Source organism: Myotis brandtii, unplaced genomic scaffold (genome assembly GCF_000412655.1).
Source record: "Myotis brandtii unplaced genomic scaffold, ASM41265v1 scaffold112, whole genome shotgun sequence".
Classification (NCBI taxonomy): domain Eukaryota; kingdom Metazoa; phylum Chordata; class Mammalia; order Chiroptera; family Vespertilionidae; genus Myotis; species Myotis brandtii.
The window spans coordinates 2,952,466-2,967,917 of NW_005353838.1; the positions used below are offsets into that span (position 1 = coordinate 2,952,466).

The following is a 15,452-nucleotide window of genomic DNA, read 5'->3' on the forward strand; positions in this document are numbered from 1 at the left end:
AGTTCACACTTGGCTCTGGGAGTGTGACACGCTCAGGCAGATGCACCTTAGCCCACCAGCTGCCCTGGTTCCTGGGAAACCATTCCAGCTGCAGTCTGTGCTGCCAAGTAATGAAATTATGACGACAATAATAACAGCAGCAGCTTTCTTTGTGTGGCTATTACGTATATTCTTTCATTCTAATGTTATTTTTTACAGATGACTGAGTCTCAGGCAAGATAAGTAATTGCCCCAACGTTACACAGCTAGTAAGTGACAGAGCTTGGGTTCAAACCGGTCTGCTTTAAATCTCAGGACTTTTTTTCACTATGCTAGGCTGATGTCCAATGTGCTACTGCTTTATGTACTATAGCATCCTTTGTACCTGATGACAGAATACTTTCCTAAAGTAAAAAGTATGTTGATGGACATTTATTTTGTTTAAAAGACTGAGGTGAATCCCAGGCACTGAGAAATAAATTGTGTTGCCTTTGACTTTCTCCTTGAGCCCAAATCATGATACTCTGGTTATTCTCTCTCTCCCCGTCACCATCTCCCCTAGGGAACCACTCTGACACAGTACTCACCTCTGGGAGTGACATGACAAAGTCATGTAGCTGAGCCTGCTTTGAAGCTTCTATGACTTTTTCCATGGGTATGTCTCTGGTGTTGTCCCCATACTTGATATTGTCTGTTATGCTACAGGCAAACAACACCGGTTCTTGGGAAACAATTCCAATGTTGGAACGGAGAAACTGGACATTCACTCTTTTGCTGTCATGCCCATCGATCATCTGCCAACAGAGGTAACAACCAGGGCATTAAGTTTTAGAATTCCAGCAGCAAGGAAAGTTTATATTCTAGAATTAATAGTATGTAGGATATTTGCTTTGCTGAAGAGACAACAATCCCAGGACTCTTAGAAATAAATTATGTTGCCTTTGACCCTTGGAGGTGGGGGTCTATCAGAATGGTGTCAAAGTTATAATCAGACAATGGTTTTGTTTGTTTGCTTCCCAAAGTTTAGCTGTACAGGTGGTACAAATGAGAAAAATACTCAGGACAGTATTTAGTTGTGTGTTTTTTATGTTCTTATTGATTCTTAGAGAGAGAGGAAGGGAGAGGGATAGAGAGATGGAAACATTGATAAGAGAGAAACATCATAGATTAGCTGTCTCCTGCACACCTCCTACTGGGATGGAGCCCACAATCCAGGCATATGCCCTGATCAGGAATTGAACCAGTGATCTCTTGGTTCATAGGTCAATGCTCAATCACTGAATCACAGGCTAGTTTTTTTTTTAAAGGTCCCCTTATACTTTGGTGCAGGGCATCCTCCACAGATTTGTAGAACTGCTCAAATTTGAGACCCCATGGGTTATAAAATTGGACCACATAAGAATCAAACCTGTTTCCATGAGCTTACTGACATCAGTCTCTGCATAACTAGATAATAGACCTGAGTAAGAAAGGAATACATTTATTCACTTAGTCAACAAACATATATTGAATCCCCTACCACAGAGGCACTAAGCTAAGCAGTCTTTTGCCTGCTATAGAAAGAAAAAATATTTTTTTTAAGGAACTCACTCCTTAGTTAGGCAGTTAAGTATAGGAACACAAATATCTACCATTTGAGCTGGTTCACTTAAAAGTACTAACATACTACTGTAAAGTATTTGGTCCTTTGATTTCAGAAAAAGACTATGGTAAATGGTGTGAGCATATTATATTGTAGATAATATCTCAGCAATGAGAAAAGCAAACACTGTTAGAAAGAACATAAGGCATTCCTCAACAATTAGCCCTCTCTCATTTTCCTCTACTCATTTTCCATAGTTTGTATAGTCTGCAAAGCACAATTAATACTTAATTAAATACTGGAGCTGTTTGCTAATTGTTGCACATGTGCTAGTATTGTAAGCTCCTAGAAGACAGAGTCATGCTTCCTGATCCTTAATATCTCCCACAGGGCCCTGTGCAGTCCTGCACACCATAGGTAGCCAATTAAATGTTGAAAAGGTTGAATGCTTGCATTCAGTAGCTTCCTTAAGAGCAAAGAGGATTTTCAAAATTGCATAAAAGGTGGTATTTCTTTCCACTTAAAAATGTTTATGGAAATGTTTTATAATGATAACAAAATATATTGAGTCCACGAAATGCAAGGAATCGTTTTGATTTCCTCATGGACATTGCTTTCTACCTGGGACCAGAACATTCACTGAGCACATTCAGAGAAATATACATAATATGTATGTTTTTCTCAGCATTTCTGTTCATAAAGTTATCTATGCTCATTGCAATGAAGATTAAACTATTCAGGGAAATAAAAAAGGCCTTTTTCAAAATATTAAGATGAAACAGTCAATCAAGTGTGGAGCAGAATAAAGCATTTCCAGACCCTCACCTCTGCATCACATCTTAGAAAACTACTGTGGACATACTCCAGTAAGATAAGAGTGAAGAGCAAGAAAGAGAATGATATAGGGACTAGGAAATGATAGATCTAATCTAAGAAAATATTGCAGGAAACTCAAGGTGCAAATTATTCAGCAGGTACAGGTTGTAATTAGCCAAGGCAGTGGCAGAAATGAGGGAAGGAAGCAGATCCCTCAGGATAGGTAGCAGGATAGAAACTCTGGAAGAATATAAAGACTTATAAAGGCAGAGAATACCAGAAAAATAATCTTTCAGAAAAACCAGAAAGAAAATGTAATGCTAATAGACCTCACTACTTGACTAAGGGATAAACACTATTTATTTATATAATCAGAATAAAAGTTGGTCATTGATTTTCAACTTTAAAAATCAGCCTAAAATGAAAGCATGAAAGGTAAGAAATGTTATAAACAGAATGTGAGCATTTTGTATTCTTGAGCCTATAAAAGTGTAGTTAATAGGACTTGACAGGTTCAAGGAGGAAGAGCTGAAAATAAAGGTAGAATTGCTAATATTCTCATCTTAGAAAGGGAGAATTCCAGAGATGTTATCTATATGTGGTAAAAAAAAAAAGAAAAAGAAAAAAGAAACAGAAGTATATTAGTTAAATTTACAAATAGAGGAACTTTTATATATCTATACTAGTATTGTGAGGGGGTGGGTAAAAGGAGAAAGAGTGGTGAGGGCCAGCTAAATTTTCATCACTTCAACAGAATCTAAATTTGTTAAATCACAAAACAGCAGCATAAGCATATTATTTAGAGGCACTGAGGTAATCATTGGGAGATCTGAAAACATCAGTGGTCAAAATGGTTGCCTTTGAGCAGAGAAATGGGGGAGTGGTAGAAAGGGTAGAATAAAGACTTGTTTTTCATTACAAATCTTTCTTATTTTGTTTTATACTCCTCTGCATATATTCTTTGGAAAGAAAGAAAGAAAAATAAACGGAGAGAAAAGAGAAAGAAACACTGTGGAAAAATAAACAACAAAGCAAATCTGCCAATTTTTCAAATATTCTCACCAAAGCTTTATGGTGCATGACTACCATTTGAGTTCCTTGTACTATTTAGACTGAAGCTTCTTAAACCAGGATTGTCTCAGATTTCTTCAAATCCCCATTCTTGCTCATCTATCACTGTGTCCCTTATCACCCCCACTTTTTTCCGTTCCCAGTCATTAGTCTCCTGATTAGTCTGCACTTTCTGCTCCATTTACGGGTAAGTGAATGCTTCTGCTAAATACACTCATCTCCAGCATTGCAGTGTGCCCGGTTTCCCTTGCCTAACTGGTCAGCAGGCCATCTGGAACTGGGAAGAATCTGATATTAGAAACTGTGAGGTAGAATCAGGTCAACCAGCAAATGACCAGAAAGAGTAGAATAAAGACTTGTTTTTCATTACAAATCTTTCTTATTTTGTTTTATACTCCTCTGCATATATTCTTTGGAAAGAAAGAAAGTAAAATAAACGGAGAGAAAAGAGAAAGAAACACTGTGGAAAAATAAATAACAAAGCAAATCTGCCAATTTTTCAAATATTCTCAACAAAGCTTTATGGTGCATGACTACCATTTGAATTCCCTGTACTATTTAGACTGAAGCTTCTTAAACCAGGATTGTCTCAGATTTCTTCAAATCCCCATTCTTGCTCATCTATCACTGTGTCCCTTATCACCCCCACTTTTTTCCGTTCCCAGTCATTAGTCTCCTGATTAGTCTGCACTTTCTGCTCCATTTACGGGTAAGTGAATGCTTCTGCTAAATACACTCATCTCCAGCATTGCAGTGTGCCCGGTTTCCCTTGCCTAACTGGTCAGCAGGCCATCTGGAACTGGGAAGAATCTGATATTAGAAACTGTGAGGTAGAATCAGGTCAACCAGCAAATGACCGGTACTGGAAACTATCCACATGGGGGAAAGGCCAAGGCTAGTGCTGTAGAGTGAGTCTGGCAAGGCGCAATCTTGAAGACCACTCTCAGGGGTGGGAGATATTCTGCAGAAAGCAAAATCCCCTAAAGCTTTTGCATTGCTTACCACCTTCCCTTGGTCAGGATCATAGAAACGCTCCAACAGCTGGACACTGGTGCTTTTGCCACATCCACTGCTTCCAACAAATGCCAGTGTTTGCCCTGGACTAACCGATATTGAGAGCCCATTCAGAACTTGTACATCAGGTCGAGAGGGATATGTAAATTTACAGTCAACAAAGTCAATCTGCCCCTGGAAGTTGTCCTGTGGATGGGAAGATTGGAATTATAAATATACCTACTAAAATCTAGAATATGGAAAATGCAACTAAATCTGAGTTTTAAATCCCTGCTTAAGATACCTTCAGCACCATGCTGCCAAAGTGCAAAGCACAAAGACAGCGATTTAATGAATTCCCTATTCCAGCAGGTGCAGAATAAAGGGAGGTTTGAGCCTTTATTCTGAAATTAAAGATATGTGAGCTCTTATTCCCATTCTAACCTAAGGGATTTCCTTGTCATCCATTACTTGACATTCTGGAAGAATGTCAAATGGAAAAGAATAGCTAGAATATATGATTACATCATAGAAGCCAGGAATTGTCCAAACCCTCTAGCTCTGTTCCCCCAAAGATTTCAAATAATAGCATTACACTTGAAATGCCTTAGAAAGTGACCTAAGCCCTGTACTGCAAACGTGAATACCTTCAGTTGCACTATCTGAATTATGAATTCTAGAAATGGATAGATATGTAATAGGCCACACAGAGACTTTACTCTTATTGGAGTAAAAGAGAAACAGGTCATTTGATCAATTTTAAAAGATTTCTGAATTTAGTTTTGCTTTACAAAAGTTTAGATTTGTTTTGCTCTCCTGAACATTTTAGGATATTTGAAAACAAACAGAGATTAAAAACCGCCTATGGATACTATAAATTAGGAGAAGAGATATTTTGTTAAGATCAAATTAATTTCCTAGCCGCCCATATAATAAGCTAAAACTTGAACACAGATAAACATGAATTACAACAATATCACTGGACAGGAAAAACTGGTTTTTCTACATTCCATCCCAGAACATCAGCAGAAAACATGGTGTTTGGATAGCTTCATTATTCTGGAACTAAGTGTGTTTTATAGTACATAGAATTTAGCATTCACTGGATCTTGTTGTCTTCTTCAAATGTCTGCTTTATAAATAATTTTTAATGCTAATTTACTTCATTTCTTTACATTTATAAATCTGTCTGTCCATTCTGAGTGCATATGAATGAACCCATGTGCTGCAGGAATTTGGAAGCTATGTGGTGGTGGTGTATGATCAGCCCCAATAGCTGTTCTTCACACGCACATAAGCACAACCCTCCCCTACTGCCCTCATACCCCCATCTCAGTACTCACCCATTTTACACCCGCACCACTGTATACATTGATCGGGGGTCGTCGGTCCAGCAGTTGAAAAAAGCGTGCAGCTGATATCTTAGCTTTGGCATAACTTGGGGTGTAAGAGTAGGCTTTTCCAAGAGCTGTCCCACTCAGTACAACTGAAGAGATCACCCTGCAATTGGATAGACACCCACGTCGAGAGGAATGTGGTGTGTTTGGTGTGAGGGCCTGAAAGGCAGGAGTTTGGGGGTCTAGTCCTGGTTCTGTTAGCAAAGAACTGAGCAACCTTGGACAAGTCACTTTAGACTTGTCTGGGGAGCTAGGGTTGGAGAGATTAGCAGTGTTCAAATCGTGTACTATGAAAAAAGGGTGAGGGGAGGATTAAACAAGAGAAGCTCAGACATCCCAACCCTGCTTCAATTACAATAGCTTCTTTTTTAAAAATGTGTTTGAGAAAAGAGTTCTTAAAAAAAAAATAAAGGGGGCAAAAAAATCCCCAGATTGGGTTAATTTTTTTTTTTTTACAATGCTAACATTTTTTGAACCTATCATAAGAGCATAAAAGAATGATTGGTGATTAATGCATCAATTTGTACCAAGCATGCATATAATTCATGCTTCAGACAGTGAAAGAAAGATATAATTGCCTGTATCCTTTTTTTGGCCCAGCTCCTAACTATATTCAACATATAGTGCGTAATTAATGAGCAAATGAGTGAATGAGTGGATGAATAAATGGAAGATGAACATGGTAAGAGATAGCTCTGTTGCTATATATATTATGATACAATGGGCAGCCTGAAAAGTTGTCCCAAGCACAGAGGACCTGCTTTTATAGTGGTAGGGGGCAGTGTCTTCATGTGTCTGATGGCTCTGTTTTAGGCCAGATTTGCAAACCCAAACATCTCCAGGAGGCCAGTCCGAAGTTTAAAGCAATGAGAAGCAACTGGAATGAAATGGAAAGTGGTGGAAGGTGATCTAAAGAGAAGCCAGAAATTAGGAGCTTTCTACAGTCTCTGAGTTTTTACATGTTGGCTAATAAATAATTCAAAAATCTTATATAAACTAAATAAATCACCAGTTTGTGATTGAGGATTTAAGTTAGTAAATGAGCAAAAATTTAGAAAAGAGACTTTTTTGGTTGGGGTCAGTGTAATGGGGCAAGAGAAAAAAAATTCTTCTATGTTGAATATTAAAGGCAAGAAGACAGAACTCATGACTTGGGAATGAATCCAAAAGAACAGATTTCTATTAGGACCATTTTCCTTAATGCTCTCCAGGCCTTTCTCAGGCCATTTCCCCCTACCACACTTATGCCCTCCCACCCTCCACACCACACCCATATACATGTCCCTTGGTGTCCTGACACCCTCAGGCTCTCTCCTCTGGAAATGTGAGAAACTGGACTCAAAGCGAATCTCATAGCAGAGCAGGGTCCAGCTTTAAGAAAGGAACATGATTCTCCTGAACTGCCTTCTTCCATCTTCACCTAGAAGGAGTCAGCTGGAAACATGCCCTTTTGGTAAGAAGTAGAGTTCAAATAAGGTAGTTCTCTGAACCATCCTATTCCAGGCCTCTAGATTTTCTTAGCATTAGCCAGTCTGGTAGATTATGAAAATGGTTCATTCATCCTATTTCTATGTATGCACCCTTTGCAATACGACTTTTTTACTCCTCTGTGACATGGTGATTTATAATGAGAAACATTTCACTTTTCCCAGTTCCTGACACAGAGCACCTAAGCCCTTGAAATTTCCCATATATGAAGAGCAATCATGTTAGTGAAATAACTTTTGGAAAGGGGTGTAACTTTCTGTCTCTTCCACCACATTTCACCTCCAGGGAAAGATACAGGGTCTGAGGGTTCTGAGAGTGGTAAGGTGGGTGGCCTTGTAGGACCATGTCCTTCATGTGTGGGCTCTGATGCTATCTCCAGACACATGGCGCCAGAATGAAGTTGAGTTGTGGGACTCTGGTGTCAGAAGTGTCATGTGATAGTAGGATGAGAATAAAGGAGAAACATATCAGATACTTTCATCAAAAGGTGGACTACAGTTCTCTAGTCTTTAAATATGGGCTTGGTTGTGTGACTTTCTTTGGTCAAAGAGATATCCTATATAATAAAAGCCCAGTGACCAAATGGCAGAATGAACAGAACGACCAGTCAACCAGTTACTATGACACACACTGACCACCAGGGGGCAGATGCTCAATGCAGGAGCTGCCCCCTGGTGGTCAGTGCACTCCACAGTGGGAGCACCACTCGGCTGACCGGGATGAATGGTGCTCTCACAGCGGCTTATCCCTGCAGGCCACACCCCCACCAGTGCACGAATCCCATGCACCAGGCCTCTAGTTAGAAAATAAGATGCATGCAGACTTGAAAAGTGCTTGAATATTGGGACTTGCTCTCTTTGGTGCACTTGGAACTCTGAAACCATAATGTGAAGAAAACAAGCTCACCTACTAGAGCGTCCCTGTGGAGACAGAAGCCCACTCAGAAACTTGACTGAGTTGGCCCAGTCCAGAAGAACCACCCTGAAAATCTATAGAATCTTGAGAAATAATAAATCCCAGCTGTTTAAGACATCCAGTTTGGGATGGTTTTTAAGCAGCAAAAAGCTAACTTACAGAACCAGGCTATTCTTCCCAGAATATTGATCTTTTATGACCTTGGCCTATAGTCCTCACCTGAACACGTAGCTGAAATGGAGCCCCTCGTTGTAGATTAAGTAACCTCCATATCTGTAGGAAGCAGAATTAGCAACAAACACAATGCATTGGGAAAATCCAAAGCAGAATCCATAAACATTTGCTTTTCGAATGGCTGTCTTGAATGGCTTCACCAGCTCTCTCTCAAATGCTTCAATAAATTGCCTCTCCTTTCCAATTCCAGCAATAGTGCGGATATTACTGAGGGCTTCACTTGTAATCTGAAGGATGAAAAAGAGTCTTAGGAATAAAAGAGCAAAAATTACTTTCGTGACATTTCAGCTGCTACATGGATTAGACTATAGTGCAAATGGCAGAATGTGGTACAAATCGCAGACAAAGGGATCATCAGGAACACAACGAAGTTGTTGGAGATCAACTCAACAGGAATGCAAGACATTCTGCCAGCTGAACTCAAGTTCTACTTCATACTAACATGGCTGTGTTGCTTCCACTTGTGGAAGAGAGGAGATGGGAGATACACATGGTAATCCTTGAAAGCTTTTTATCTTCATCGTTAATTCATTTAAAATGTCTACAATGGGCCCGGCAGGCGTGGCTCAGTGATTGAGCATTAACCTGTGAACCAGGAGGTCATGGTTTGATTCCTGGTCAGGGCACATGCCCGGATTGCAGGCTCGATCCCCAGTCGGGGGAGTGCAGGAGGCAACCAATTGATGATTCTCTCTCATCTTTGATGTTTCTATCTCTCTCTCTCCCTTCCTCTCTGAAATCAATAAAAATAAATATATTAAAAAAGTCTACAATGGTATCTTTATATGTCTTCTGAGACAAAAGGTTATTTAATAATATAAATTTACCATAGCTTCTATTTCCTTAAAAAGTTAATCTGACCAAATATTATTTAAGTTAAATTAAGTGTAAAGTTTATCTTTTGGTTTATACTCTGACTTTGTTTCAATCCATACTCAGGGTAAATAATCAGCTTCTGAATTAGGGTCCTGTCCTAAACAAAGACACAACCAGTGGCATATGAAATCCTTTTGGCTTCTGCCTACTCAGGCAGTGTTCACATTCTCTCTTTTAAAAGAGGCAAAACCTAGATTATAGTAAATTTGCTTAAAGAGTAAGGGTGTGTATGTGAATGATTTCTTATACTTAATAAATGTCCGTGCTGCCATTCCCTCATTTGCTCCTGATAACCAGATATTAATTCGAACATACTTTTAAAAGTGCATAACTAAGCTTGGCCAATGTTGCTCAGTGGTTGAGCATCCACCCAGGAACCAGGAGCTCACAGTTGATTTCCGGTCAGAGCACATGCCCAGGTTGCAGGCCCGATCTCTTGTGGGGGAGCATGCAGGAGGCAGCTGATCAGTGATGTTTCTCTCTCATTGATGTTTCTATCTCAATCCCTCTCCCTTCCTTTCTCTTTAAAAATCAATAAAAACATATTTTTTAAAAAGTGCATAACTAAAACTTAATTTTATTTGAAATCTAAGTTGTACCTCATGATTCCGTTTAGGAAAGACATTTGCCACAAATCTAACAGGCATTAAAGTGTGAAATTAAAAATTTGTGCCATTAAAAAGATAACTCTTCTCCAAGTGGGCTGCATGACCTGGGGAAATCATTAAGATGAAAAAACTGAACAGACAGAAAGCTGAACTATCTGGTCTTGCAAATGAGAATACACCAGATTGGGATGTGGGAAAAATAACTATATTGAGAGGAAATTGAACATGTAACCAAATTGAACATGCCCTACTATCTGTCCACACCTACTCAAACCCTGTGTCAGAACTTGATTGTCACAGCCTTTGAGCAGAGGCACATATGAAAAAGGCTAGTGGGAGGTTGCTAACCATGAAAGTTGTAGGTGAACAGCATCCTAAGTCTCTTTGTACTACACACTCATTCTTATAACAGTGATAGCCATTCAACCATAGTCGGTCTAAAAACCGGGTCTGTAAGGTTACCTGTCCCGCCGACTCCAGAGCCTGCTTGTCTTGAGAGGCAAATCCTGTCAACATTCTGGTCTGTACGGCTCCCGATAAAGCCAGGAAAGGGAGGAAACATACTATGACCAAGCTTAACTTCCAGCTACAGAAGAAGGCAACGATCATGGCCACAGTGATGTTAGTGAGGGAATTGACCATCATCCCGATTTGAGAGCCAGCAGCCTGCAAACCAAAAGCAATCAAGCAAGCTCAGACATGGAGTCTCTTTTACCAAATACCATCACGTGACAAAGCTATTTTATTCCCAAAAGATCGTTTTTAAAAAATTATCATGATAAAAATATATAGCATTGTGTTTATTATTTTACCCATTCATAAGTGTACAGTTCAATGGCATTAAATACATTCACATTGTAACTATCACCATCATCTATAGTATAGATTCTATACCCAAAACTTCTCATCATCCCCAACAAAATTCTATGCCCATTAAATAATAGCCCCCATTCCTGCCTCTCCCAAACCCCTGACAACCTCTATTCTATTTTCTGTATTTATGAATTTGCCTTTTCAAGGTACCATTAATAAGTGAAATTATATAACCTATTTCTGTGTCTATCTTATTTTACTAAGCATAATGCTTTCTAGGTCTATTTGTGTTGTAGCATGTATCAGAATTTTATTTCTGTTTTTAAATCAAAGTATAGTTAACATACAATATTATATTAGTATTTGCAACATAGGGATTTAACATTTAAATATCTTAAAAAGAATCACTATGATAAGTCTAGTAAGCATCTATCTATCACCATATGAAGTTATTATATTACCTATGTTGCACATTACATCCCTATGACTTAGTTTATAACTGAAAGTTTTACCTCTTAATTCCCTTCACCTATTTCCCTATGACTTAGTTTAAACTGAAAGTTTTACCTCTTAATTCCCTTCACCTATTTCACCCATTCCCCCACCTCCTTCTCCTCTGGCAACCATCAGTTTGTTTCTTATATCTGTGAGTCTGTTCATGTTTTTTTTCATTTATGCATTGATTTTGTCTTTTAGATCCCACATATAAGTGAAATTATATGGTATTTGTCTTTGTCTGACTTATTTCACTTAGCACAGTACTTTCTAGGTCCATCCATGTTGCTGCAAATGGCAGTGTTTCATTATATATTTTTTAATCATCTGTTGATGGACATTTAGGTTGCTTTCATATCTTGGTTATTTTAAATAATGCTGAAATTAAGGGGTGCATATATCTTTTCAAATTAGTGTGTTCATTTTCTTTGAATAGATATCCCGAAGTGGAATTGCTAGGTCATTTCTTTTAAAGCTGAATAATATTCCATTGTATGTATAGACCACACTTTGCTTATCCATTCATCTGTTGATAAACACTTGGGTGTTTTCACCTTTTGGACATAACAAATAATTCTGTTATGAATATTGGTGGACAAATATTTGTTTGTGTCCCTGCTTTCAATTCTTTTGGATATATATCTAGGAATGGAATTACTGGGTCATACGGTAGTTCTATGTTTAAAAAGGTAGGTTATTTTAAATAATGGGCTTCCCTAATGCATTTGAAGGCTAGATTAATAAAAATTTATTTTATTCACAGCTTCTTGGGATCTGTTGCCTGATCTCATTTCACGGGTGTCAGAGCTAGAGTAGGCAGTGTGAGATTAATTCAGTCCTAAGCATGGGCTGAATGTCTTTCAGGTATTTATGCATTTGGCTTCCTTGAAAATACTCATGCATTGGGCTTGTGGTAATATTACTTATTATTCAGAGAAGATTGATGCTTGCTCTATAATTACCATTTTGAAATTCATACAAGACTATGAAAAGACACCACTTTGATTCTCACTGAAGTTAGCCTGCTCATTGGTACCAAATTACATGCTGACTTAATACACAGATGTTTAGCCAACACAGGGAGACAAAATGGATTCGGTCTCAATATAGGTAGAAATTGGAGCATTGTGGTGATTACTTATATTAATCAAAAGTATTCAATCGTTCCAAGTCTTCATTTCAGTTGCAGCTATGCAAATATGACCAAAGGTTGGTGTCTTCTGTGTAGAAAATACGTGGGTGGGTACAAGTACAGGACTGCTTTTCAAAATTGAAGACTTTAACATTATTTAAGGCAACCAAAGGTAAGCTATTAGGCAACCATGGGTGCTAAGGCAGTGCTATTAAAAAATAATCTGCATCTTCATACTGTATGCAAGACCCAAACAGAATATGAACACTGTGGTCAAAAAGTTTCCATGTGTTGGTACTAACTGCCTTGAAGACAGGAATAAACCTAAATTAAGAATTTCTTATTTGTATACCTATGTTCATAGCATCATTATCCACAGTAACGAACGTGCCTATCTATGGAGGAACAGACAAAAAGTTGGTCTACATATGCAATGGTATATTATTCACTCTTAAAAAAGAAATAAAACGCCGAAACCGGTTTGGCTCAGTGAATAGAGCCTCGGCTTGCAGACTGAAAGGTCCCAGGTTCGATTCCGGTCAAGGGCATGTACCTGGGTTGCGAGCACATCCCCAGTAGGAGATGTGCAGGAGGCAGCTGATCGATGTTTCTCTCTCATCGATGTTTCTAACTCTCTATCTCTCTCCCTTCCTCTCTGTAAAAAATCAATAAAATATATTTTTAAAAAAAAGAAATAAAAGTATGACACATTTCACGATATGGAACCATGAAGACATTAAGTAAAAGAGGCCAGTTACAAATAGACAAATTTTGTATGATTCCACTTGTATGAGGCTTCTAGAATTTATAGAGACAGAGTAGAATGTGGCTATCAGGGGGTGGGAGAACATTGGGAAGTTATTATTTAATGGGTCCAGAGTTTCTATTGGGCTGATTAAAAAGTTCTGGATATGAATAGTGGGAATAGTTGCATAACAATGAATGTGCTTAATACCACAAAATTGTATGCTTAGAAATGACTAAAATGGTAAATTTTATGTTATGTATATTTTACCACAATTTTTTAAACAAGAATTTCTGATTAGAAAGAACTATCAGGCATTATAGAGTATTTGAAAACCAGCTGTGCAATTTTTCTTTGGGATATTATTTTGTTTCCTTTTACATTTTATTCAATTAAAGAAGTCAAGATGATTTGAAAGTTCACTTAGAATAATCAATGTCCAGGAAAAGATAAAGACCATTTTGAAGAAGAACATCATTGTGCAGAGATCTGCCTTACCAGATAATAAAAACTTACAATAAAGTTATAATAATTAAAACAGTAAGGGTCAGGCACAGAATAAATAAAATTGGCCAATGAAATAGAATAGAAAATCCCCATATAGTTCTAATTGTATATGGGAGGTTGATATTCACAATGGGCAGGAGGATTTCAAATCAATGGAAAATAGAATTTATATTAAATATTTTAAAAATATTTCTATCCATTTTGAAGGAAAAACAAACTTCTACCTTACACCAATATGAAAGTAAATTTGACCTGGGTTAGTAATCTCATTTTTAAAAAATATTAGAAAAACTCTTAGAAACCTTTTATTTAAAGGATAAATAACATTTTTGTGAGATGATTAGATACTACCCTCTGAATTCTAGCGAGAGTGAATAACCTTTAAGAGCCCCTTGCAGATTGAAGGATACAAAAATGGAAAAGAGTATGGTTTATTTACATAACCCAAGTTTAAGAGTAAGGTGAATGAGACACTAGAATACTCGGATGATGAGAGTGAAATTGGTACAGACTTTCTCTAAGCAGTAAGACAATGCTTATTAAACCTTTCAAAATGAGTATACTTTCAGTATAAGCCAATGATTACACTTTGAGAACAAAGAACAATGAAGGATGTGCTAAACTACTTAAAGAGGCTTCTTCCCACACACTTTGCCTCCACCCTGAGAGGAAATCCAAAACCCTGATATATTTTGACTCATGCTACAACATTCGTTCTGGGCACTGCCTGTTTCTCAGCATTGGAAATGCAGGGAAATGTGGTTCTGGGGTATTCCAATCCTGCAAGGTCCTATTTCATAGGAAATACATAGGTGATTGTCTGAAGGCTCAAAAGAAAGAAAATGTACTCCAGGTACAACAGCCCTAGCACATACCCTCTACACCCCCACCCTGTCCATAGCTTACCCCTTGAACTTGGGAAGCATCTGTAGCAAGCCTTGTTGTCAGTGCTCCAGGGCTATTTCGGAGGTCATCAAACCAGCCAATGTCTTGCCCCAATATTGCTCTGAAACCAAATTTACGTAGCCTTTTTGTGAGGAGTTCTCCAGATTTAGCAAAAGCGTATCCCTAAAACATAAAAGAGTTTTTAGTGATATGTTAACAGGGAAAAGAGGGAAATAGCTTAATCACTTATTTAAAAATAAAATTCCTTACCTGCAGAAATTGAGTGCAAAGGGATACACAGCCCATTGCTACAAAAAGCAGGCACACACCATTGATCTGTGACCTTTGTTCTTCTTTATCAGGAAGTGAAAAAGTCTTTGCAAGACAGTAAGCAAGAAAGTAACTTTATTATTACCAAAAAATATTAAATTTCTTTTAGAAATTTCTCTTAAGCATTGAGTTAGAAACGATTTCACTTTAAACATTAAAGTGATTAATATTTACCAGTAATTAAACCAAAGTTAACTTTGAGTGTGTGTACTTTAATTCCCAGTGGGGAAGGAAGCCTGGAGAATGAAAACCAATGGTTATGATTGACAGAATTGTTGTCTTGTTTCTTTACCTGATGTAGGCAATTGTGTTGGCTTTCCTTTGAAATAGATGAAAAATTGTTATGAAATGCTTCAAATCTTTTATGTAATTAGGTAGAGAAAGTAAAGGAAGGAAGGAAGGAAGGAAGGAAGGAAGGAAGGAAGGAAGGAAGAAGGTTACTTGAGAATCTGAGAATGTTATATTATCTGGGACACAACTCAACGTATTATGACCTCTGTCTTTCTTCAATAATAAATGCAATAAAGATGATGTTCCCACTCAGGTACATTGCCTGCTATTTCTTTTTTAGAATATATATATATAT

General features: G+C 37.9%; 1 protein-coding gene across 4 annotated transcripts in view; it reads right to left on the minus strand.

The window, feature by feature from the left end:
• Nucleotides 1-15,452, minus strand: part of ABCB11 (ATP-binding cassette, sub-family B (MDR/TAP), member 11) — an 89,210-nt gene that overhangs the window by 3,046 nt on the left and 70,712 nt on the right. For all 4 annotated transcript variants that reach the window (XM_005857544.2, XM_005857543.1, XM_014545490.1 and 1 more), the window contains 7 exons: nt 14,807-14,911; nt 14,558-14,719; nt 10,422-10,625; nt 8,461-8,702; nt 5,785-5,941; nt 4,451-4,648; nt 567-773 (listed from right to left, as the gene is read on the minus strand). In XM_005857544.2, the coding sequence (XP_005857606.1) occupies nt 567-773; nt 4,451-4,648; nt 5,785-5,941; nt 8,461-8,702; nt 10,422-10,625; nt 14,558-14,719; nt 14,807-14,911 (1,275 nt within the window). The remainder of the gene's footprint in view (nt 1-566; nt 774-4,450; nt 4,649-5,784; nt 5,942-8,460; nt 8,703-10,421; nt 10,626-14,557; nt 14,720-14,806; nt 14,912-15,452) is intronic.